Source organism: Suillus paluster (assembly GCF_016628075.1).
Source record: "Suillus paluster strain FC165 chromosome Unknown EDB91scaffold_13, whole genome shotgun sequence".
Classification (NCBI taxonomy): Eukaryota; Fungi; Basidiomycota; class Agaricomycetes; order Boletales; family Suillaceae; genus Suillus; species Suillus paluster.
The window spans coordinates 729,065-754,867 of record NW_024537573.1 but is presented as its reverse complement, the minus strand read 5'-3'; the positions used below and the strand labels follow the sequence as shown (position 1 = coordinate 754,867).

Sequence of the window (25,803 nt, the reverse complement as noted above, 5' to 3'; positions counted from 1 at the left end):
TGACTGGGGACTTACCAAGTCCTGTCTATCTAGACGTATACTGTCTTTTAGGTTATGAGCCCTGCCTGACGCAGGCACCAATATCATCATTAAGACTCACCGAATTCATCGTGCATAGTCCACACTTGAATACCACCTTATCCACTGCAGATCGCAGAGATCAACCCCACACGTGTTTTCAGGGCAGAACCCACTACACCCCTCACTGAACCATGACCGAAGACCCACGTGGACGCCTCCCATCATCAACCATAGGGAACCTCAGACCCGCTACATTCGATACCCCGAATCCATCACCCGCTAATCTCGGAATGCCCACACACTAACGACTCTCGCTCACCCTCCCACTCGTGCACTGCCACACCACGTCCACACATCATTGATGAACAAACATCTGATGAAGACGAGACCCACTTCACGCTGAAAAAGTCCATTGATCCATCAAAATTCACCCATCTCCTCCAATTACGCCCTAAACTCACTGCAACCAATTATCCAACATGGACAAGCACCATCTATCGTGCACTCGAGACCATCGGGCTACACATTTACGTAGACCCAGACTTCGTGCAGCCATTACACAGTTTGCTCAATGAAAGACACCACCCTGTCCAGTTGGAATAAAGCAAACATGTTGTCTGTTCGGTGCTTACCTCATGCATGACGGAGGATGTCATGTCCCAGTTGGCCCACCTACAACGTGCCTCCGACATAAGGGCAGATGCGAGACGACTATACTCAGGCACCACAGCCACAGACTGGACCCTCGTGATAACCTCACTCGTCACAACACGCTATAATGATGGCTGAAGATATCAACACCCATATAGCGAAGATGAAAGGGTACTGTCGGGACCTTATCCTGATGTGACGTGATATTGAAGATGAACTATTTGCATGTTTCTTACGCATATCCATGCCAGCAGCTTTGAACTACGTGTTCGCAGCCCTCCCTGACCACTATAAATCTATCGAAGTTGAACGACGGATTAGGGACGAGTTTGGAGTCTGAACAAGCCAATTGGGCACCACTAGCACCTCATACCAAGCTTCACGTGGAAACAAGAGTTGAAGCGGACTTAGTCGCACACCTGTACCAGGCCAACCCTTCTGTGAGAACTGCAGCATCTCCAGTCATTTGACCAAAGACTGCTACTCGAAAGGTGGTGCTAAGCAAGGGCAAGGGCCTAAGAGGGATAAGAAGAAGTCAAAGAAGGCTGACGAGAAGGACGATAAACCCCACAAGGGTAAATTCAAGTCAAAGAAGGCTAACCAAGCCGTCGCAGACAATGATGATGTCAGCAACACAGATGACGACCGTTCCAACACTGGAACACTCCTCATACTTCACCAGTCCTCCCTCGCACTCTCGTTTTGGCTGGATCCTTGACGGCGGATCCACCACCCATATTTGCACTGAACGAGCAGCCTTCACAACCTTCACCCCCTCAGAGGAACATATCCAGGGCATTGTCAAAGATGGGCCTGTACTACGTGTTCTCGGCCATGGATCAGTATTAGTCAATGTCTCTGTGAAGGGACAACCTGACTGTGTCGTCAAATTGACAAATGTCCGTTATTGCCCCAATGCCCGTGACCACCTTATGTCCGAGAGCCGCATGGATCAGAAGGGAATGGAGATTACAAAGCGGGGTGGTAAACTTACCATCAAGAAGCCCAATGGCGAGATCGCAATGGAAGGAAGACTAAATAACAACCTGTATGAGATCAGCAGCGCCATTGCACCACCCTCATCCAGATATGATGTCGCCTTCTCCGCTCGCACAGCACCTAACCTCAACCTATGGCATGCTCACTTTGCCCATATCAGCATTGACAACCTCCACTACATTGCACGGCACAATCTCATGACTGGCATGGATCTCCAAGGGAATGGTGACCTCCTACCCTGCGAAGGATGTGCAAAAGGGAAGCACCCATAGGCTCCCTTCCCATCCAAAGCTAGTTGAGCGAAAAATATCCTCGACCGCATCCATATGGACCTCCAAGGCCTCTCAATATCTCCATCCTAGGCTTTGCCTACACACTTGCCGTCGTCAATGACCACAGCCGAAAAGGGTGGAAGGAGTATATGAAGTCGAAGGACCAAACTCCAGGGCTTATTAAGGCGCTTATCAAACGACTCGAGACCTACTACAGAACGCTATGTGAAGATAGTATGTTCCAACTGAGGGGGTGAATTTATCAATTCAACATTGAGGGAGTATTTTGAATGGAAGGGTATCACACATGAATTTTCAGCCCCTCAGCACACCTCAACAAAACGGAGTTGCCGAACGCTTCAACCTGAACCACAGCATGAACATGCCCTGCAATGATCACAGATGCCAACATGGCTGAGGAGCTTCTGGCCAGAAGCACACGAATATGCCAGCTACGTTCAGAATCAAAGCCCAACCAAAGCACTCTCCAAAATCACTCCCAATGAAGTCTTCCACGGTTGCAAACCAGATGTATCTACTCTACGCATCTTTGGCTCCCATTGTCATGTCCGAGTCTTACCCGAATTCTGAAGGAAGCTTGATGCCCACTCTATTGATGGCATACTCTGTGGTTTCGAATGAGGTTCTAAAGCTTACAAGGTCTGGATTCCCTCCAAGAAGAAGTTCATCTCCTCTCATGATGTCATAGTATATGAGAAAATATTCAGCAAACCCGACGACGAACACATACCCACCCCTCCTCCTAATATCCCTACTCCAAGTAAGGGGGTGCCAAAACCACCAGCCATTATACCCACTCCTGCTCAGATCAAGGGGGTGACAGACAGAGATTCGAATCCAACCAGTAGTGAAGTACCAGCACCCGCCAAAGAACCATCAGACCTAGCACCCACAGAAACCATCAATTCTCCCACAGCTCCATCTCCCAAACCTGCTCCAGCTACTCCCCCAACAATACAAACTCAACCATGACACTCAGAATGTGTTGCACGTCCATCGTGGAAGAAACAGGCAGCGGAAATCCAGAAAGCCAAGTCTGAGAAGGAGAAAGCCGAACGCAAAACCAGACGCAAAGCACGAGCCCAACACCAACACAAAACTGATGCCAACACCTCACCAGTCGAGAATACTACTGTTGGCGAAGTTGCTCAGCTTTCCTACCTTGCGGCATATGGCCAACGAATTCCAGAGCACTTCCAAGCTGCTTCTGCCAGTGCTGAGGCAGAACAATGGTGGAAGGCAATGCACGAGGAGTTCGAGATGCTGCAGAAGAGAGGTACCTGGGAACTGGTCGAGAAGCCAAAAGGTCGAAAGGTGATAGGATGCCGGTGGACATATGCCCTAAAGCTTGGCCCTGACGGAGAAATCACCTGATACAAGGCATGACTTGTCGCACAAGGTTACTCACAGATCCCCGGAGTTGACTACAGTGACACCTTCTCACCTACTGTCCGACTCGACTCTCTCCACGTAATATTACACTTTGCAGCCTCCCACAGCTGGTACTGAGGCCAGGATGATATAACTGGGGCATTCCTCCACAGCAAGATCGACCATGAAATCTACATGTGACAACCCGAAGGTTTCAGTGATGGCACTGATAGAGTTGCAAAACTCCTACTCAGCCTTTACGGGATCAAGAAAGGCTCACACCTGTGGAACAAGCACATGCACCAGGGATTGACTTCCCGCGGCTTCACCCGCTGTACCTCTGACCACGCAGTATACACTCGCCGCACACAAACGGGTACCTCAATCATCGCGTGGCATGTGGACAATGCCATCACCGTGGCAGATACCCAGGAGACACTCACTGAGACCCGTGCCGAGCTGCACAAGCTGTTTGAGATGAAGGAGGAGGATCCAGACTGGCTCATGGGGTTCTCGCTTATTGACGATCGCAAAAACCACTCCATCGCAATCTCCCAAGTGCAATACGTCGATACCATCCTCAAGCGCTTTCGGATGGACGACTGCAACCCAGTACAGACGCCAATAGATCCCAGTGTCGTCCTTTCGAAGGCAGACGGCCCGAAAATAGACAAGGAAGCTGCAGAAATGAAAGAGTTACCCTACCGCGAACTCATTGGGGCAATCACATGGATAGCCATGGTATCACGCCCCGACCTCGCATTCGCAAGCAGCCACCTCGGACAATTCAGTGCAAACCCAGGCAAGGCACACTGGAAAGCGGCTTTGCAAGTCCTGCGCTACCTAGCCAGCACACGCGATTTTTGCCTAACACTGGGTGAGAACAGCAAGAATGCAGACGTACTCACTGGCTACAGTGACTCGGATTGGGCACGCGACATTGACGACCATCAGTCCATCTCGGGCTACATCTTCACACTCAGGGACCGCGTCATTGCATGGAACAGCAAAAAGCAAGCTACCATTGCAGCATTGTCAACCAAAGGAGAATACATGGCCCTCTCGCATGCATCCAAGCAAGTCATTTGGCTAGGGTACTTGCTGCACGATATCGGAGTGTTCGACAAAGATCCGGGTACAGAGATATTTGTCGACAACACCGGATGCATAAGCCTCGCAAAGGAAGCACGTTTCCACGCCCGCACGAAGCATATTGACGTCCATTACCACTTCATCCATGAATGAGTTGAAGACGGCACATTGGAACTCATACACATCCCATCAGCCGAAATGCTCGCCGACGGACTCACGAAACCACTTCCGCATCTCAACTTTCAGAAGATGATAGAGGAACTAGCTCTGTTGCCAGACTGAGGGGGTGTGTTGGAAATCAGCCAACATCAACATAGTAGTACAGATTGGATTTCTTTTGTTTGAACTGGACGCTACCTTCTCCGTAGTTACCATATTAAGAAACTCCGCACATGATACATTTGTTACTCGTTTTCTCTCTTTTCCCCAGTCTCTTTTACTGTCGACTGGGGACTTACCAAGTCCTGTCTATCTAGACGTATACCATCTTTTAGGTAAGATTGATACCCTGCAACGCCTTCATGAAGGCCTTAGGCGCTGAAATCATGCTCCAGCACCCCTCATTCCCACTGCCCGATCCTCCTGCCAATGCATCATCCTTGTTGCTTGATCAATCCGGCCCCCCCACCATGTCACCGGCCGAATCTGCACTCCCACCTCTCATTGATCTCACAATGGAAGGCATTGCTCCCACAACCGCAACCGCAACAGTCCCGGATGCCTCTGCCATTGATGGCCTCCTGTTTGATTACAACCAAGTTGCTCATCCAGAGGATCCAGATGCATCCTGGCGAAATTGTGGACCCAGGTGATGCCGAGCAACCTTGTCCCAGAATATAACTCCTCTGATGACATGGATGTTGAGGTGGAGGTGAAGGTTGAAGAGTCTTCTGAGGAGGTTGACATGGCTACATAATTGCATAGTGATAGATGTATATACAAGTTTTCAATGAATGTAACCTCTGCCAGTCCATTGATCGAGTGACTGAGTTCCCAGTACCGACACCCTGACACCCGAGATTCGGTACTCGGTACTCAGTGATTCATTGTTCGAGTGTCGAGTTTCGAGTCGAGTACCGACGACCCACACCCAACACCCGAGTACCGAGTACCAACACCCGAGATTTGGTTGATTCGTGTGGACATTTGAATTCAAAACCTGAAATGAAGTGCTGACTACCGAGTACTCGGTGATTCGAGTCTTGGGATTCGAAACTCAGATTTATGCAAGTTTCCGAGTTTCAAGTTTCGAGTCGAGTACCGACACCCGACACCCGAGATTTGGTACTCGGTACTTGGTGATTCGTGTGTATCATCATACTGCGGGTGTCGGTGTCGGGTGTTGGTACTCAATTCAAAACTCAAAACTCAAATCTCAAAATCTTGAAACTCAAATCTTGAAACTCAAAACTCAACATAAATCTGAGTACCAACACCCAACACCCAACACCCGAGTACCAAGTACTGACACCCAAGATTCAGTACTCGGTACTCGGTGATTCGTGTGTATCATCGGTACTTGGGTGTCGGGTGTCGGGTGTCAGGTGTCGGTACTCGATTCGAAACTCGAAACTCGAATCTTGAATCTTGAAACTCAAAACTCGTATAAATCTGAGTTTTCACAATATTATGTCCGTACATCGTCAGTAAGTATACAAACAACGACTGACGAAAAACTGCTATATGACATAGAGCTATCTTCCAAAAATATATACGGCTGTGCAGTGAGGATGGAAAGGGAAGAGAAAACACAGGTGATTTGGGGGGATTTGGAAGAGGGGAATGAAATGGCGGTAAGATTTGAGATGGAGAACACAGGGTGAAGAGAGGAATACAAGGGTGAATGAGAGTAGTACAATGGAACAGATTTAGGGGTAAACCCTTAGCTAAGAGTTGCAGATGAGACTCATGTCAGCCAGCAACAAGACTCGCATAGTAGAGTCGATTACAGATGAAGCAGGGGAGTTGAATGGGATGATGTATCAAGACTCTAAGAGTCGAAGCCGTGTGAGTGCCTTAAGCGAGCATGACTCAGTACTCAGGTACTTGGGTGTCGGGTGTCGGTACTCGACTCGAAACTTGAAACTCCTATATGATACGTATCTGGGCCCACCAATCTGTCTAATATTACCCGACGTCGGCCCACCCGTCTAGGTAAAATTCCCCACTTTGGCCCACCCGTCTATCTAATATTTCCCTACATCGGCCCACCTGTCTATGTTATAAATATTTCACCTCACCCTCGGCCCACCCGTCTATCTAATATCAACCCACGTCGGCCCACCCGTCTATATAATAAATATTTCACCTCACCCTCGGCCCACCCGTCTATCTAATATACCCCTGCGTCGGCCCACCCGTCTATGTAATAAATAATTCGCCTCACCCTCGGCCCACCCGTCTACCTAATAATACCCCACGTCGGCCCACCCATCTAAGTAAAATACCCCACATCAGCCCACCCGTCTATCTAATATTTCCCTACATCGGCCCACCTGTCTATATAATAAATATTTCACCTCACCCTCGGCCCACCCGTCTATGTAATAAATAATTCACCTCACCCTCGGCCCACCCATCTACCTAATAATACCCCACATCAGCCCACCCGTCTATCTAATATTTCCCTACGTCGGCCCACCCGTCTATGTAATAAATATTCCACCGCTCCCTTGGCCCATCCGTCTATATAATAATATTTGCTATACATCTCTCCTCAGGTCTATAATATATGTCAATCCTACTCTACATATTACCCATATGGGCCCACCCATCTCCATAATAATATTTCTCCTGGCCCATCCACCATCGTCAATGATATATATAACATCAGCATAGATGGGCCCACCCGTCAACATCGGGAATATACATAACATTGGCCCATAATCTGCTGGCCCGTATTACACGGGATATTATGTAGGTCGGGTGACCCATATAGTACGGGATTTGTCACTGAAGGGGCTCGCATTTTTGTGGATCCTCATCCTACTTGCGGTAGAGTTGATTAGGGTCGTTTAGACAGAGACTAGTACTCCCCAGTAGCAATCCCCTTAAGGATCGAACATGCTTGCTCTCAAGTGAGGCAGTAGGCAGCAAAGACCCAACTTTGTAGTAGATCGATTTCTCGCTGCTGCACTTGTTGTACCCACACCGTGTTGAATCGTGGTCATTGTCTTAATTAACAACTGACCATGTCAGGCCCTACTCGACTCAGGCTCACTGACCGATTTCGTCTCATCTACCGTCATGGATCAGTTGAAACTCGATTATGAGCTACTGGATAAACCAATACCTTTGCAACTCACGGTCTCAGGATCCTGTAGTGTCATTAAAGCTAATACAACTGTTGAATTCGCATATCAAGACTGTGAAGTGCCTTCACACTTTTGATATTGCTAACCTCGAAGCTTATGACAGTCATCCTTGGGATGCCATTCCTCTATCAGCACCAAGTACTAATCAGGTTTCAATCCCTCCAAAATCAAAATATGTAGTCTCGACCCTCTACCCATCCAAGGATCGCAAACACAAGTCTTGGAACTAAAGGGCTTGGGCCCGGGTGTGGATAAGTTCAAATCATACCAACAAGAACTTTGTACTTACCACGTAGGACATTTGCAAAGAAGCGGTCAAGACCCCCTTACCGCCATTGCGTGAGATTAACCACATAATTCCCCTTATCGATGACAGTCAGGTTTACTCCTGGTGTCAGTCTCAATGCCCAGAGGCGCTGCACCCTCTGTGGAGAGCTAAATGAGAAGTGTATACTCAAATGGGTCGGTGGGAGTTCTTTAGTGGAACCAATGTGGTTCCCATGATAATGATGAAGAAAGCCACCAAAGATGGGTCTCTACGACTGCGTACCGTGTTGGATACCCGTCAGCGAAACAAAAACACGCGCAAGCTTGCGTCCCCGTTACCTGATATCAACACCATACTACGGAACGTCTCCTCACATCTGTTCCGATCATTACTCGATGGTAAAGACACTTACGAACAAATCCGCGTGGTACCCTGATGACGTCCCAAAGACATTGTTTGCTACTCCTGATGGCACAATGATCAGTCACGTCATGCAGATCGGTGATTGCAATGCAGGCGCAACCTACCAATCCCTAATGAACCATATATTCGGCCCACACTTGGGCGTATTCATGGATGTTTATCTTGACGACATAGTGATCTACTCTGACTCTATCGAAAACCACGTGAAACATGTTAAAATCATAATAGATACCTTACGTGCTAATCACTTCTACCTCAGCGAGCACAAACTCCAGTTTTTCATGAGTGAATTGTGCATTCTTGGCCACATCATTGACTGACGGTGGAATTCTCCTGGACCCTCATAAGGTTGATAAGATAATTAACTGGAAAACACCCACCTCAAAAGACCTCCTGATGCAATTAATCGGCTCGGTCGGGTACTTGGCTGGTGGATGTGAGGGCGTTTGAGTTCGACATGCAACACCTCTCCAAGGTGGCTGCCCAAACCACAAAATGGACTGTGGAACCCTACTGACCAACGTGTGTTCAACTTGGTCAAAGCCTGTGTTGAAATGCATTGAAGCACACATCGCAGGGTGATAGAGATGGCGACCGCAATTAGCAGCACAAACCCCGTGAACCTGACTGACTGATGCCTCCTTCACAGGGCGCGAGCAGCAGTACTCTCTCAAGGTCCGGACATTCACAAGGCAAGCGTTATTGCCTTCTGGTCAGGTAAATTCAATTCTGCACAGCAGAATTACCCTGTACATGAACAAGAACTATTAGCTATCGTCGAATCCCTGAAACAGGTTCCAGTCACTTACTTATTGGTTACAAGTTCCGCATCTTCACTGACCATAAAGGCCTAGAGTGGCTGAACACTCAATCCAAACTTTCCCCTAGACAGATGCTGCTGGCTAGAGGCCATTGGTGAATTCGACTTCGAGATTGTGTACAGTACCTGGTGAAGAAAACACCCTAGCCAATGTGTTATCGAGGATGTATGGTAACAAGCCTAGAGGTACCGTTTGCGTGGCGAGTGAATATGTAAGTGTAGAAGAGGAGGACAAGGCACATACATTACTTCTCAACTTCATATCAGCCCCAGTCTACACTGGGACTCCACTATTCCTCAGTGCGACTGGAAGCTCGGCGCTCAGCCTGTGTAGTGCTTCAGTGATTGAGCGGCCCTGCAGATGCCCGACTGAGATGGGACTCAGACATGTGTCCCTCTATTCATAGGACTGCCGTCACCAATGCTGCAGGAACAAGCGAATCAGACTCTCATCCCATGCTGCGAGCCATGGTTGGTCCTACTCACCCCACTAGCATGAAGGAAGTGATCCTGAATGGTAAACCCCCAGCACAACCACTTGAGGGCATGATAAGTAGCGTGAGTAACACCACCCACAATAACACTGACGATAGCCCTGGAAACACCATCAGCAAGCCCACCAGCAATAGTGCTAAACAAACCAACAAAGCAAAGAGCCCACCAAAGACACCTACTCCAACTTTGACGGACGAAAGAACTCCAGCTTTGACTGGATGAAAGAGAGCAAACAAATGATGTGATTCATTCAGTACACATGGACCAACAAAGTCATGTGACTAGTGAGACGAACACAACCCTGAGCTATGTTACTGGAAAAGGAACCAGCAGAGAACACAGACAATGACTCACTGACTGACTCTCCCTCTATCCTAACGGAAACTATCACACTTGGCGACCCTACTGTTGATATTCATACGCACTTAGCAAATCGATACTCAGAAGACCAGTTTTTCTCTAAGATCATCAGCAACCCAAGCGCTTTTAAGAACTTTGAAGTGAGCAATGGTAGAATCTACCTTAAATACAAAGGAAAATGTATTCTATGCATCCCAGACATCACCATCGGTGACCGACGGATGAGAGAGATTGTAATATCTCACACACATTCAATTCTAGCCCATCTCAGGCCCTCAGAAGACCTTACTGTACCTTCAAGAAAATGTCTGGTGGAAAAGCATCATGGCTGACTGTTCATTCCTTCTGCGAATCATGCCCCACTTGCCAAGTCTCGAAACCTTTGAATCATCGACCCTATGGGCTCTTAGAAACTCTAGAAGTACCTACTCGCCCATGGGAGACTATTGGGATCAATTTCATTGGTCCCCTGCCCTGAGTCTAAAACACTCAACGGTACATTTGATATGTTACTAGTAGCAATTGATCACCTCACATCAATGGTACACCTCACCCCCACTAAACAAACCTACCGAGCAAAAGATATAGCCGAAGTTATGTTTCACCTCGTGTACAAGCTCCATGGGATGCCATCGAATATCATGAGCGATCGTGACACCCTATTCATGAGCATGTTCTGGCAAAGATTCCATCAGCTAACGGGCATCGAACTTAGGATGTCCACATCATTTCACCCCCAATCCGACGGAGCAATGGAGCAACGGAGCGCGCTAATCGCACAATAACCCAAATGCTTAGACAGATTGTTGCACCGAACCAACGTGACTGGGCCATTAAACTCCCTGCTATCGAATTCGCTATTAACTCAGCCTGCACTGGAGCTACTGGGTATGCACCCTTTGTCTCCAACTATGGATTCCTTTCCCCTCCTCTTATCTGGAATTCCAACTCTGAATACCCTGGAGTTCGGGTCTTTGCACAGTGAATGAAAGACGCCATCATGTTGGCTCACGACTCTGTCATTGCTGCCCGCATCAAAAGTACAGAATCAGCAAACTGTCACCGACAAGAATCACCATTCATTAAAGGGGATCTAGTCTATTTATCTACGGCGAACTTCTCACTCCCCAAGGGACAAGCATGCAAACTCGCTCCAAAGTATGTGGGCCCATTCAGAATTATCAAGGATTATAAAAACAACTCTTTCCTCCTGGATCTTCCCCCTGATCTTAAGAAGCGTGGGATTCACCCGGTCTTCCATGCGAGCCTCCTCCATCTCCATATCCCTAATGACAATCAACGATTCCTGGGATGACAAATTTGCCAGATGAGCAACATTGGCATGCCTGAGGAATGGTCTGTTGCGAGAGTAATAGATCATCATGGACAGGGCTTGAACACCCTGTTTAAAATAGAATACTCAATGAGCGACTACATCTGGCTCCCTTACCAATCCGTTTCGTGACTCGAAGCTGTCGGACAATACCTAGAGGCTCTCAGGGGTAACTGGCATTCAGGACCTACCTAAAAAGTCCTGCACCAGACCCACCTAATATTAGTGTTGCCACCGTGAGCACCCCCTTTGAGGCTAGTAGACTTGTCCTCAATATTGTTGACAGATTACTGGCTGAATTACCCGCTGTCACACCTGTCAGCACCTCCGGGTCCCAGGACTCAAAAGGACTCGATCAACCCTCATCGAAATCCTCCAACCTTTCACTCCATTGCCCTATGTCCTCCTCCCACTCTCCCTTAGGACCGAGCTCCACAGGACTCCCCTGACATGATGAACAGTTGACAGCCCTGGCTACATAACAGAGCCGGGTGAAGTCCCCCCTTTTAACCCCCCTCGCAGTCATGCCTATGCTCCGAGTCGTGGTGGTCGAGGTGTTGTTGTTGTTGAAACCGTGGCAACAACTCTTATCATTCCTCTCATCATGAGTTGAACGACAATGCTATGAACACTTTCTCACGCTTCTTTCACACTGAAGCTCAGGCTAGTAAGTCTTACTCCATACGACTTCCCCTGTCGCGACCTTCTTATTCACCTGCCTATCACCTTGCAGAGGAATTGGCTATTAAGAAAGAGGCATACACTTTCGCAGCCCAGGTCAAAGCAGACCGCTGAAAAGGAGCTCTCCAGCCAGGGCCCAGCACAACCGTCACCTCACATTAGACAATTGAGGCAAACAGCATGTCAGAAACCTTCAACCTCATTCCCCTGTGATCGGGCAGCCTGCTCCTATCCCCAGGACTGCTTCTCAGATCATCAGCAGGACGCCAGCAAAACCCCCATCAACGATCCTACCCCCGTCCCTACTGATTCCACTCCAACCATGGACTCTGGTGCTGATGTCCTCAATATCGTTGCGAGATCTGAAGAGTTTGATAGGAGTAATAGCACCCACCTTCATAGTGTTGCTAATGAAGATTTCTTCAGTAGATCCCTTATTAGCGTCCTCAGTTCTAATGAACCTCCTAACGCTAACTCTCTTGCTAGCCGCCATGAACTCAATGGGCATTCAGACCCTTCAGTCACTTGTACTGCAGAACCCTGTCATAGGACATGTACATTGACCTGCAGAACCTGGTCTACAGGACGTGGGCCAGCCCATGTAGATGCAGGACTGGCCGGTGTCGTAGAACCTGTGTTGGCTGGTGTTAAACCTGTACTATTGTTAGCCAGTATGGTGGACAGCTGTACAAATGGTAAGCTATACTCCCACAGGCCAGCCTACCTCTGCTGTATGTAGAAGGGGGCAGGCCGATCACATGGTGACCTATTCCACTATGGGCCAGCCTGCTATTGCACCTTGTAGAGGTGGGCCGGCTGACCCGGTGGTGAGCTATACTCTCATCGGCCAGTCCACCTCTGCAGTATGTAGGAGAGGGCCGCCCGCCCATATGGTGACCTATTCCACTAGGGGCTGGTCAGCCCAATGGTGACCTATTCCACTATGGGACCAGCCTGCTATTGCACCTTGTAAAGGTGGGCCGGCCGACCGGTGGTGAGCTATACTCTCATCGGCCAGTCCACCTCTGCAGTATGTAGGAGAGGGCCGCCCGCCCATATGGTGACCTTTCCACTATGTTCCAGCAGCTATTGCACCTTGTAAAGGTGGGCCGGCCCACCCAGTGGTGAGCTATAACTCCGATCGGCCAGTCTACCCCTGCAGTATGTAGGAATGGGGACCGGCCGCCCCTATGATGACCTATTCCAACTATGGGCCAGCCTACTATTGCACCCTTGTAAGAGTGGGCCGGCTGAACTGGTGGTGAGCTATACTCCCATCGGCCAGTCCACCTCTGCAGTATGTAGGAGGGACTGGCCGCGCTATGGTGACCTATTCCACCATGGACCAGCCTGCTATGCACCCTGTAAGGGTGGGCCGGCCAACCTGGTGGTCAGTTCTCTGATGTAAAGGCAGGCAGGCCACTCCCTTAGTAATACCATACCACTATAGGCCAGACTGCGGTTACAGCCTGTGGGAGTGGGACGGCCACATGGATTATAACATTTACTGCTGTTGGCCAGCTAATTTCTTGACCTATACCTATGTTATACCTGTACGACTTTGAGCTAGTTACATTACATGGGGGTTGGGTGAGATTAGAAGTAAAGTAAATTACATCAGGACATCTCAAAGATCAACTAGTTTCCAATTAATTTTCCTTGAAAATTCTTCAGGCCCTCGGCTGAAAACTTAGCCCACATTGAAGCCTGCTTCTCAGCATATGCCTTATGCCCATCCTTGATGCTTTTATCTACCCTTGATCTCCATGTGGCCTCTTGTGTCCCAAACCAGGACACTGTCCAAAACATTTCATGCTGTACCAACTTCAATTCTTCACTCCAACAGTCATATCGTGCTTTTGCTTTCAACCAATTCACACGGTAAACTTGAAATGAAGAAAATAAGTTGATTACCTTGAACAAACATCAGATGACATGAAAACTCACATTCATTCATCCACTGGTTTTTTTGACTGTCCTCTGTGTTGTTGATCCTCCAAAACCAAGTCAGTCTAAGTCAGTCTATCAGAACCCTGACCATGCCTGTTTTCCTCTGTGACTTCTTTGCTCACTACAAGGTCCTGAGCCTTTAGGGGTTGATACAATGCCAGTGTATCAGAATCAGCCCCCAAACATTGCATTGCTGCCCTTGACCGACGATATCCTCGGGCCTGTTTGTTGATGGACAGAGTGATTTGTAGAAGTTCCTTTTTTGATCTAGTGCCCTGGTGATGGATGGAGTGTATTTTCTCTCGAAACACCACTGATCTGTCACCCAAGGCTTGACGAAGCTTTTCCAAGCAGTCATTTGCTTGACCCTTTTGAAGCTTGAGTTCTTCTTGACGTAATGCCACAATAATGTCATCCATGATGGTATCAGTTGCTGCCCATGATGGCATCCAAACTTTGGCAACTTCTGCAGGTAAGTCAACCTCACCCTCTGGATCCAAAATACTGTCCTCCTCTGGATCTTCAATGCTTGGAAAATTCGGACCATCAGCCTCCTCCAGGCACAGTTCAGGGTCATCCTGTGGCACTCCTTCCCCCCCCTCTAATTCCATACCATTAGTCATAACCATGGCAGTCCTGTCGAACTTATTAATGCGGGACATGAGCTTCTGTCTTTTTTCTTCTATAACAGTTCTCTGAGAAGCAGTTGGATGCTCAGGTAGTTGTCTTATAGAAGCTCTCACGGCATCTCTAGTAACACAATGTGAGTTAATGAAATCGCAAATTTAGAACATCTTACTGAGCATTTTCTATATTGATACCCTCAATCAACCATGCAACAGACCCACTCCTGCCATTGGTGGACATTTCATTTTCAGTCAATCGTAGCCTTATTTCAGCCATGGTTGGAGCTTTCAATCATTCTCCTGTCAGTGCTAAATTAAAGTTAATGTCACCAGACCTACCTTGATCCATTTTAAGCTGATAGATGTCAAGAAGAGCACTGCGGCCCTGAGCTGCTAGTTCAGCTGCCTTCTTCCATTCCTGGACATTGGCCGAATCAAGTGATTTCGTCAATTCCTCATATGGACCCTGAGTATCACTAATACCCTGTAGGGCTCAGCGATGCTTTTTAAGCAGTAGTTTAACTTTGCAAACATCATGTGAGTTTAAGTTCTTATTTTAGAGGTCAGGAGGACTTGCCAATTCCAACGAGCTTCTTCCAATTGGAATCTCTCATATGGTCATCCAAGACTTCCTTTCTGTGAGCGAGAGTCATGGATCTCGCTGTGGGGGAAATCTTGTTAAAAGGGGCCCAGAGGGTCTCCAAGATTTCTCCTGTCAATATGACCAGCTCCTGTAATAAAATTGAGGCTGAACCTAGGAAAGCATAGTAGCTTATGGGCGCTTAAATGAAACTTGCCAATTGCAGGCAATATTTCAATCGATTGGGGAAGAGACAGGTGATAGCTCCGGTCCACCCTTTCATGGAAGTGGATACTCCACTGGCATGCAACATCATAGATTATTAGCGCACTGCCAATACCTCCAGATGGATATTTCACTAGCATTGCAAATGGAATAGTCCATGTTCATTTGCCTGGCTACATAGTCAGTCCATGATCAGAAAATCATGATACAACCACAGACCGTTCCCCCTTTTGAAAGTCGACCACTGCATGAGGAACAAAACATCCATGCCTAGCACATGCTGTTGCCCCAACTCCTGTAGCCCTTAGATTGCTTCTCTGAACATTGGCTGCATTCACAGCTCGGTGATTACTACAAGATGATTCCTGAAATTATATTAGACAGTCATTGGCAAGGAAACACGTCGATAAAAATCACAACTCACCTCTCTCTCTTCAACAGATTCTGTTATGTGAGTTTGATAAGGTTCCTCGGTTACCATGTATCCCTTTCCATCTGCCAGTGAGACATCGTCTTCTGGAGTCTTCATCTTCATATGTGGGGCTGTAAAATTTCCATCCACAATGTATCTTTGCATAACCAACCAACTAGCCACCACAAAAAAATGAGCTAAGTTGGCAATTGTCAATCTTTCAACTTACGCGTCATAGGAATCCTTCCAAGAAGGAGGCAAGTTGATGCCAGGTTGGGGGCATGCTGGACAATACAGAGCCAAATCACCTGGACCAGGGGATCTGTCGGTCTCAGTGTCCAAAGCCAAATCTTATTCTATTAACCAAATCCCTCCATATACTGTGACACCCTCATAAGTTCACGATAGCTGGTCCTTTTTATCATATAAGCTCAGGGTACAATAATAATAAAATTGCTCACTGGAATTTTATCAGGGAAAGCATTGTTGGTAAAACATCATAGCTTTTGATAGAAACTCATAGCCGAAGTTTTGCACTCCAAAGCATCTATGAGGAAGTTATCCAGGACGTCGAAGGTAAAAGCAGAGTGAGGGCGAGTGATACTGGCAGGAAATAATTTTGCTTTTAGAAGATGTAGATGTCTATCCTTCTCAGCTCCAGGACACTGACACCAGGATATGTGATGTGAGTAAATTCCAGTGGAGTGCACGACGACCAGGTTAGATACTCCTGACTGTGTCTCATAGATCTTTTCCCCCTCCCCATCTGCAAACACATCTTCCATGGCTCCAAGATCTGACCAGGGTGATGGGGTCAACTGCTGGGATAAACAGGGACACCGATGGCCTCCATGGCCAAGATACATTACATACCCTTGGTCCTGTAGGGTAGTAGACTCGTAGAATTTGCCATTCCAAAGTTGAAGGTTGTGGAAGGGGTTCCACTGGTGGGCTTTAACAGCACATGAAGGACACCATGCATGCTCTCCTGAGCAGGACAGACACTGAATAAACCCCCCCTCTCCTCCACAATCCTCACATTGTCTGTTGTTGATCAGTTGTTCCAACTCCAACAACACCGAAAGATATTCTTGATGCCAAGGCAAGTATTCCCAGAGGAAATCATTTTGGGACTATATCTCGGCTATTTTTAATAACATGTCAAGAAACATAATCCCAACAGAACTCACTTTTGTCTTTTGTTGAATACCTTTCAAGCCTCCGGTCCAAAACCCATCATGCACCTCCCCATCATATTCCACCAGTAAATTATCTTCAATATTTTGGTGATGTTTTTGTTTTGATGGTGAGGCTGGCTCTGCCTCACTGTCAGAGTCTTCATACACAAATGAAGTGTTGACTTCTTTCCATGAATCCTTCCCCCTCTGAGATTTCGTTGACGTGTATGTATATTTATAAGCACCTTTTTGTCTCTTTCTTGGCCGAGCCTCAGATGAAGATGGCCCAACTCTGGCTCTATTTCGCCGCCTTGGTGTGATTTTTGAACTCATGGAATTATGGGTTTGACAACAGCCACATAGGCTCAAAACATGAATTTTTGCATAGCTACACAGAACCCCCCAAAAAAAAAATTTGAATAAATAAATAAATAATATTGTGGGATTTCCCTACTATCTTCTACTCTTTTTCTGCCTCCGCCCCTTCGGTTTCCTCCCCACTAACTCTAAAAAGAAACTCTGCATGGGGAATCCTGGCCTTGGCACCCCTACTCGATCATGCACAGCATCCTTCATGAAATGGGCAATTACCAATCTTTCTCCATTGAGCCAAGGACAAACAGAATGTTCCAGCACCCTCCCTGAGATATAGACCATTGCTCCAGGGGAATAATCCAGCTCTGCTTGGACATCTGGCAAGGCAAATGTTGCATGATGGTTTCTACCTAGACTGACCAAAAGATCAAAAAGGGAAGGAGATCCACCACCATCTCTGTGGCTAAAGGTAACTCGATTAGCAATGATTTCAAGCCCTGAAAACATTGAGGGCCAAGAGTTCACAGGAGCAGGGTTTTTTTTTGGTTGACAAACTTCCTTGATGACCTCAGAAAATGCGGAGACACCAGCCTGAAACAGATCCGGAGCCACAGTAGCCGTGATAGCATTCCATAGAACTTCTGATGTTCTCAAGGCTGCTAGCCAATCTTGGACTTTCCCTGATGTGTAAGACTCCAATGTCACTAAAGGATCCACTAGTCGCTAAGAATATAGTTAGGACAGGGGAAAACATAATAAGTAAAAATGCAATACCTCTTGTCTTTGCATGAAATATGCAGGTGCTATTGTAATTCTACCAGCCCCAAATTCCCCCCCCTCCCTCTGGGACAAGATAGCCATCATCTCGCCAACTTTTCTTTTTCTGTGAAATGGGTGGAAGGGTTTTAAGAAGAAAATCCCGTAAGCCAGCAGTAATGTGGTTGACATGCTCCTAATTAATCAGCCCTGAGAGGGAATCCCCAACCAGAAAAGAAACATACTAGGCGAGAAGGTGACAAAATATTAGGGAGGTAAATCACTATAATTTTGCCATTCCTATCCACAATGGTTGTTGGAACTGAAATTTTGCCGAGCACTGCCTCAGGGAAGTACTTCTTCAGTCTCTCTGGTTCAGCAGTTGCAGAACTGTCCCAATTAGGGTGTGACAACTTGACCTTGTCACCATACCGGTCCACATCCCAATCAACATTCACTATATTTAAGCATTAAAATTCATGCATGGCCAGACATATCTCCTTACTCACTGGGATTAACCATAGCATGTGCAATAGTCAGGGCAGCCCGGTCAATTTCATATTCGGAAATTGATGTATCCTTAAAAGTCAAATTATCGCTCGGTGATTCCAAGCACCGGCTGAGCTGTGCTGCTATTCTCATCCTTGATTCCCTCAGTAATTAGTGGTTGTACAATTAATACTGAACCATGGTTACCTAGCTTTATGCAGCAATTCAGTTTCAACTTGGCCATCTTTAAGGACCCCTAGTTCAGATGAATTGCCCATTATCTCCCCAATCCTCCTGCCCAGAGTTGCCAATAGCTCAGTTGTCCTGTTTTTGAGGTTGTCCATTGGAGAAAAAAATGAACCAAAGTTCTCAAAATTCTCACGATCCAATGATCCACACTAATATAGTTGTTTGGTCCAAATAATCATCATGTAATTGGACAATCAGACCATATGAAGTTTGTTATGATGTAATAGCCTTATATGGTCTACTTACATTGGATCCTACCACCACTTGAGCTCGTCTTTGGTCTTGAATGTGATGGGGGAGATGTGGCGGAGGTTGGATTCGGTTAGAAGACAATCAGAGTAAGGAAGAGATATGAGGTTTTTGGTAAGACCCATGGCATGCAGCCAGTATCTCAAGTATTCCACCTGGGCTGAGGAAAAGAGTAATTGGGTCTGAGAGACCTGGAGTGTTCCTAGATTTAGTTGGTGTTAGCTTTCGTCAGGCCGGTTTCGCGTCATATACCAGGGCGACAGATGCACGTCAGAGGTTATGGGGATCTTGCATTTGGTGCATGCCTCATGGTAAGGCCTTTATGATTGAACTGCACCCAGAAGACAAGTTCGCACAATGGCTCTAGGACATGTGATTCTGCCCGGAATACTTATGACATATGACTATGAATTTTGTTTGAAAAAAAAAGAAGTGGTTGTATGATAGCTATGATAGTAGTACATTGTTTACATTCAGGGGTATCTCCAGATTCCCTGGTAAATGATAAAGCCGCAAATCACATACTCTTTACATCCAAATGCCTTCCTATGCCATAATCTCATCATCTTCATCAACGCTGAAGATGTCCATTCCATATCCTATGATAGTGTAGAAGGAGAAGTCCAGTATCAATATATAGCAGCAAAATATAATATAATAAACTCACATTGTTTGAGCCATCTTGGTCAATATTCATGATATCCTCCTCATCATGGCTGAAGACGTCCATGTCCTATGATAGTGTAGAAGGACGAGTGTAGTGTCAATATAAATAATGTACTCACAGTTTTTGTGACCTCTTGATAAATGAGCATATTGTCTTGGTCATTGAGGCCGATGCTGTCCATCTCTCCCTATGTAGTGTGAAAGGAGGAACAAAGTGTAAATATAAATGACCGCAAGATATCTGATACTCACCGTTTTAGTGATTCGGGTTGACAAAGTTCATGTCCTCCTATGGTAGTGTAGGTTGAGTGAATGAAGGTCAAATGCAAGATTTAAGCTAATTAAAAGACTTAATCTTTGACTGTTAAAAGACTTGATCTTTGACCATAAAATGTTACTGGGTCCGACATCTTGGGCTAGGCATGCTGCCAGAGTTTCCTCGAGAAAGACTCAATATATGGCATGCATGTAGATGTAGCAGAGTGGGATGACAAAAACATGGTCATGTGACACCAGAATGACATTGGGCCAAGTAATGATGCTGCAGGGTATAGATAGTCCTGGTAAATAAACCCACCATTACTGACAGCGCTGAGATATGGAGAAGGGCGAAAATGGGTGTATAAGTGGCAATAGGAAAAATGCAACAATGACCATGATGCACCCTATCAGTCGCCATCACTAAACAGCTGGCAATGTGAAAGCAAACATCTTGTGTTTCGATGGTGGTGGTACTGGCATGGGCTCGTGTTTTGGGATACTGGGCAATGATGACACCCCTAGAATTTGTCAAGCACAGGGACTATCTAGTATACTGTTCAATGATCTATTTGCCTTTGTCATTATTCTCACGATCACGTGACCCATAAGTTGGGTAAAGATTTACACATCACATGACTAGAAAATGCCCATAAAGGGTAATACATTTGCGCTGAGCACTATATTAACTTATTAAGTCGTCCAAACTAAAAAGCTAAGGTAAAAAAACTAAAGCAAATATGATGCAAGACAGGGATGGAGGAGCCCTCTCCATCCTAGCCTTGCACCCTACAGTACATAAAGAAAGATAAAATATAGATTAATGATCAATGAACTATAGCATTAGTTAGTATGATATTGACTATTAAAATGACGCTTACCAGATTAAACAAAAGGGAGAGACAGTGCGACAGAAAATTTGTTATAGAACACTAGAAAAATAAACACGGTTAGTAGAGAACACACTTGAAAACTGCGTTTACCAGATTAAACAAAACTGAGACACAGTGGGAGAAAAAATGTGTTATAGAACACTAGAAAATTAAACATAGTTAGTGCAAGAACACACTTGAAAACCGGTAAAAACATGTGGAAAAAACCTTGAAAACAGAACAAAAACAAGGCGCACCAAAAGAAATGACATTGAACTAAAAAAATAAGTCAGTACAAAGAAAAACTCCCCTAGAACCCACAACTCAAGGTGTCCAGTCCCTGAGGACATGGATGGCCAAGAAACACTCCCCCAGATCCCACAAAGAAGGTGTCCAGTCCCTGGGGACATGGATGGCCAAGTTAAATACCCCCAGATCCCACAAAGAAGGTGTCCAGTCCCTGGGGACATGGATGGCCAGAAAAGTCTGAAGAAGGAAGAGACAGTTAGTATACAAAGAGTGAAAAAGACTAACCTGAAGGTGTCCAGACCCTAGGGACATGGATTGCCAAGTGAAACACCCCCAGAACCCAAGTAAAAAAAACCTGAAGAAGGAAGAGATGGTCAGTATATACAAAGAGTGAAAGGACTAACCTGAAGGCACGCTATCAAAGAGGATTGATAGCACGCCTACTGTGAAGAACCACTGTGAAAAAATGAACCAGAAGTTAGTGAGGTTAGATGGATAAAGGAATACTCACCTGTGAACACTTGAAATATAGCTGTAGCGCTGCCTTTGACCATTTGCAGCTGCAGTCTGCAAGTGGCCAAAGGACAGAAGCACAGAACATCTTGAGGTTAGTAGTGTGAGCAAAGGGAGGATAATATAGGACAATACACATGGTTGAAGTTGAGGAAAATGAACCGTGGGAGAAATATTAACGGTTGAAGTATGTTTGTTGATTTGTTCTTGTTTGCAAAAAGGTCATGTGACATTTGGTTGGTGTTTTTTTCACTAAGTCCAAATTTCTGTGTGCACTGTGCAGTACATTGGACTTTGCCGGCTGACATAAATTGTCCTTATTTGGAATACATGCAAAAACTATGCAGCTGTGCAGTACACCGGACTTTGCCAGTTGACATCACGTGACCTTTTGGTTGGTTTTTGGTTCACATACGCGTGTCTTTTGTCTTGCTCACTATACCAGTTCAGACGCATTTCTGGAGTCAAGTGTAAGTTTCTTTTGGTAAATCTTCAGTATACTGACTATATACTGACTATGTTTCCAGCTTTTCAGCCAGCCTTTCCTCCCATCACCCTCAGCAATCACGACGCGCACTAAGATGACTGCCAGGAAGTCCAATGGTGGCTCAGCACCATGCGTCCACCTCAAGACCCTCAAGACCCTCAAGACCACCAAGACTCGCCCTAGCCGCATTTCTGGAGGGGAATTAGAGGGAGGAGAGCCCATGGAGGTATCTGAGACAGTTCACCACAATGGGGTGAGTTTTTTTCTCTTTCTATGTCTGTGCTAATATTCTTCCTTCCCTCCAACAGTTCTGTATTCTCTGCAGGGATGGCTCTGCGTCATTCCAAGAGAATCCTCTCTTCATGTGCAACCATTGCCCCAGAGTAATGTGCCGGCTGTGCATGGAGCTCCCACTGGACACTGAAGACGCGATCCTTGGTGAGGACGTCTCTTTCATGTGCATATGTTGCCACATGAGAGTGGCAGAGGAGGGCGCACCATACTTTGTGAGTTTTTTTTTTTTTTTCATTCTCTGTTCATTAGCAACTAATTGTACATCAGGGCTTCTACTATCCTGATGGTACCACAGTCCTCAAGTCTTTTCTACACGTCCAGGCCTCCCTTGAAGTCTCAGCGCTTGCCGAAATCTCCACTGCCCCCATCCTCTTCATCCACCTCGTCCTCATTGACTTTGAAACTACCGGGAGCCCCTTTCCTTTTACCCATTCTTTCCTCCAGCCCTACTTCACAAGTGGGGGCATTGAATATTGTGAGATCGCGTACAACATCATCTCTGCCCCAGACGCTTACCTCAAAACCGTCGCTCAAATCATCAAGACCCTCAACAAGGCATTTGTTTGGGAATGCGTTGTCATTGGGATATCCACCCACACTGACAATGATCAAGGTGACATTTTCGCTGGCTACTCTGATGATGGTGGCAACAAGCACTATGTCAGTGCTGGATCTGACCAGGTGAGTTTTTTTTTTTTTTTGGCCACACTTTTCATTACTAACTACCTTTACCTTTACTTGATAGTTCTTGGAGTTTGTTCTCCATCCATGGCAGTCTGTCCTAGACTGTGCTAAGGAAACCTACCTCTGGCTTTTGTGTTGTGGCTCCCTTGTCAACAACACTGATGCGTTTGTAGGCTTGCAACATGCAGTAGTCCAGTAAGTTTATTTAAATTAATTTTTTGTCTCATCTTACCTGGCAATAGCCACAAGCTCTCTGCCACCATAGCTTTCAATGCTAGGCATTTCCAGCCTTCCTTCGCATCCCATTTGCTCCTGGCATTCACTGAGCAAGTCCTCATCGAACATTGCCCCATCCACCTTGCCTTTGGCGAAATGCTGGGTCAATCATCCAAGCTTGGTCACCACACTGATGTTCTCTTACTCACCCCACTTGAGGCTAGCCTCCAGATCTCCAAGTTCACATGGGGTGATACCAAGTTCAGGCCTTGGGGCTGCTTCCTCCCCATCCAATGCCCAACCTGTGGGCGGACTAATTCTTGGCGCTCAGCCTATGCCAGGGACAGTGGGAACAAGACCTACCTCTTTGAGTGCAAGAATACCTCCTGTGACCAGAATTTCACCTTCAGTCAGCCTAAAGGCACCACCATGCTGTCATCAGGTAGGAAGCAGGGGTGTTCATGGATGGAGGTACCTGTGGAACCATTGTTGACTTGATCATGTGCATTTCTAACTTTTGCTACTCAAATTTGTCACTTCTAACATGTTTTCACTCCATAGCTAATGTTTGGTTGTCTGTCAATGAAACTTTGTTAGATGAACTGTGAATGTTGGTGAATTTCAGTAAATATAGTGTAACTTGTAAACGAACATGTCACATGACCGTGTTTGTTGACAACACGGTCATGTGACATAATGGTTGAGTTTCCAAGCACAACCAAGTCTCGGCTGATCCTGCATTCTGCAAACTTGTATCAGCCTGCATCTGTGTCATTTTGTGATATAATGGCCAGCTGGACTCTCGTTTTTAGTGATGTGTTGAATCAACACAAGGATTCCTTTGTTGCTGCTAAAGGAAATTCTGTTATCAGGGCTCGCATCCTCAAAACAATCAAAGATGCTATAGGCAGCAGTGATGCAGCCAAAGACCCTTGTGTCATGCTTCCAGAGAAAAATCTTCGGAAGGTGAGCCTTCGAAATTCTATTCTATACTAATCTAATTAATACAGGCTGTTCGTACATATTATTTGGACTTCCTGGAGGATGACGAGGATCGCAAGGCAGAGGAAGAAATTATTGAGGGAGGGCATAAAGACAGATCTGCTGCAGATGCTGTGACTGTAGAGATGGTGAGAGAAAGGGAAAATGAGAAGCCTGAGGAAGCTGGGAAGTACAAGACAGAATTCTCCGGTTTTGATGTCGCCCAAAAATTATTCAAGGATGAATTTGGAGAATATGACAAGATGCACCGCGATACCTTTGACCAAAAGTCTATGGGCCAGAGGACAAAATTGGCCCGGGCATGGCACCAGGCTATGTCCTCTGAGGTGAAACAGGAGCTTGTCCGGGTTGCTGGAAAATGGAATCGAGAAGGACCTCCTGCAGATACCAAGGATAGGTATTTTTTTCTAACTTTCTATCAGCACACATGTTACATGACTTAATCATATGTCAACAGATACCGTACTTGTAACCAGAAAAAAGTCATGGAGGACTTTATGGGCATGGTTCGCAGAACTATGGGGTTGCATCTCGTCATCCTTACAGCCCATGATCGAGGTGAGGGAAAGGCTCCTGGAACTACTCTGTGAGTGTTTTTTATGCTTTATGTTGTCAATGATGATAAACTTGTTCATAAAGCTGGGAGACCTCGCCTCTAAAGGCGAAAAAACCTTTTACTCAGACATCGAAAGACAATAAGAAATGGGCTGGAGATGCTCAAGATCGTCTTGCAGACTGGCTCCTTGAAGCAGAATATGGTGATGTTCATTTTAATTTTAAATCTAATGTCATAGCTAAAATTATAACAGCTGATGAAGAGGATAGTGATGGAGAGGACAGTGAGGATGATGATCTTCCAGATTTGACCGTTGAGGTCGATGATGATGGTCACCCTTGCCTACCAAAAGGGTTTGGATCTCTCAAGCTGAAGCACAGGCAAAAGGTTGTTCGCACTGTCTTTCAAAAGGCCTACTGTGAGTTGATTGCCTCATATAATGTTATCATTTACTCACTTTCCCCAGCTCTTATTACCAACAATCCCCGGGCTCCAGTGCCCTGGGGTGAAGTGTCTGAAAATCCCGATCACTATCTTGATTCGGAATGTATCCCTAAGAATGTCGTCATCAAGGACCCTTCCCACCTGCAAAAGGACACAATTGCTGCAATTTATTCCCACTGGATAGATTGTGCTAGTCATGGCGCACCAATTGTACGTTTTGTTGGGTATAGGCAAGCTGATTTCTATGATCAGCCCTCCAAGAAGGGAGGTGCAAGGCAAAAATCAAGGAAGAAGCCTGACTACGTCCATGTCACTTCAGATGAGGAAGATTGCTTGAAGAAGATTGATGATGGTAAAAGCTCTTCGGATGAAGATGAAGACAACTTGGACATTCGCTCCCATTGCTGATTCC

At 46.2% G+C, this 25,803-nt stretch overlaps 9 protein-coding genes across 9 annotated transcripts; 4 read left to right on the top strand and 5 right to left on the bottom strand.

Annotated features, from left to right (window-relative positions):
• Positions 1–1,379: 1,379 nt before the first annotated feature.
• EDB91DRAFT_1035582 (uncharacterized protein) lies at positions 1,380–1,622 on the top strand (the record flags this gene model as incomplete). The annotated part of the gene is made up of 1 exon (XM_041312800.1): positions 1,380–1,622. A coding segment is annotated over one exon (243 nt), but the record flags the coding sequence as incomplete, so codon positions are not given.
• A 766-nt stretch (positions 1,623–2,388) lies between these two features.
• On the top strand, positions 2,389–3,338 carry EDB91DRAFT_1246188 (uncharacterized protein; the record flags this gene model as incomplete). The annotated part of the gene is made up of 3 exons (XM_041322627.1): positions 2,389–2,574; positions 2,604–2,724; positions 2,944–3,338. 3 exons carry the CDS (start codon positions 2,389–2,391, stop codon positions 3,336–3,338), a joined length of 702 nt encoding a protein of 233 aa, XP_041179759.1.
• Positions 3,339–4,948: 1,610 nt separating this feature from the next.
• Positions 4,949–5,343, top strand: EDB91DRAFT_1246186 (uncharacterized protein; the record flags this gene model as incomplete). Its single annotated transcript, XM_041322626.1, has 2 exons — positions 4,949–5,185; positions 5,236–5,343. 2 exons carry the CDS (start codon positions 4,949–4,951, stop codon positions 5,341–5,343), a joined length of 345 nt encoding a protein of 114 aa, XP_041179758.1.
• An 8,790-nt stretch (positions 5,344–14,133) lies between these two features.
• Positions 14,134–14,986, bottom strand: EDB91DRAFT_1049697 (uncharacterized protein; the record flags this gene model as incomplete). The annotated part of the gene is made up of 2 exons (XM_041313484.1): positions 14,134–14,821; positions 14,871–14,986. Coding segments are annotated over 2 exons (804 nt in total), but the record flags the coding sequence as incomplete, so codon positions are not given.
• Positions 14,987–15,260: 274 nt separating this feature from the next.
• EDB91DRAFT_1236304 (uncharacterized protein) lies at positions 15,261–16,037 on the bottom strand (the record flags this gene model as incomplete). Its single annotated transcript, XM_041321435.1, has 4 exons — positions 15,261–15,354; positions 15,452–15,607; positions 15,722–15,867; positions 15,927–16,037. 4 exons carry the CDS (start codon positions 16,035–16,037, stop codon positions 15,261–15,263), a joined length of 507 nt encoding a protein of 168 aa, XP_041179756.1.
• Positions 16,038–17,545: 1,508 nt separating this feature from the next.
• On the bottom strand, positions 17,546–17,923 carry EDB91DRAFT_1049648 (uncharacterized protein; the record flags this gene model as incomplete). Its single annotated transcript, XM_041313479.1, has 1 exon — positions 17,546–17,923. A coding segment is annotated over one exon (378 nt), but the record flags the coding sequence as incomplete, so codon positions are not given.
• A 1,311-nt stretch (positions 17,924–19,234) lies between these two features.
• On the bottom strand, positions 19,235–19,998 carry EDB91DRAFT_1246183 (uncharacterized protein; the record flags this gene model as incomplete). Its single annotated transcript, XM_041322625.1, has 4 exons — positions 19,235–19,352; positions 19,676–19,749; positions 19,818–19,883; positions 19,936–19,998. 4 exons carry the CDS (start codon positions 19,996–19,998, stop codon positions 19,235–19,237), a joined length of 321 nt encoding a protein of 106 aa, XP_041179754.1.
• Positions 19,999–21,270: 1,272 nt separating this feature from the next.
• On the bottom strand, positions 21,271–21,847 carry EDB91DRAFT_1080268 (uncharacterized protein; the record flags this gene model as incomplete). The annotated part of the gene is made up of 4 exons (XM_041315203.1): positions 21,271–21,432; positions 21,481–21,497; positions 21,600–21,651; positions 21,707–21,847. The coding sequence occupies 4 exons, from the start codon at positions 21,845–21,847 to the stop codon at positions 21,271–21,273; spliced, it is 372 nt and encodes a 123-aa protein (XP_041179753.1).
• A 442-nt stretch (positions 21,848–22,289) lies between these two features.
• EDB91DRAFT_1246182 (uncharacterized protein) lies at positions 22,290–25,799 on the top strand (the record flags this gene model as incomplete). Its single annotated transcript, XM_041322624.1, has 12 exons — positions 22,290–22,448; positions 22,504–22,701; positions 22,757–23,170; positions 23,235–23,368; positions 23,416–23,860; positions 24,149–24,355; positions 24,400–24,788; positions 24,849–24,977; positions 25,031–25,149; positions 25,201–25,365; positions 25,414–25,601; positions 25,644–25,799. The coding sequence occupies 12 exons, from the start codon at positions 22,290–22,292 to the stop codon at positions 25,797–25,799; spliced, it is 2,703 nt and encodes a 900-aa protein (XP_041179752.1).
• Positions 25,800–25,803: the final 4 nt, after the last annotated feature.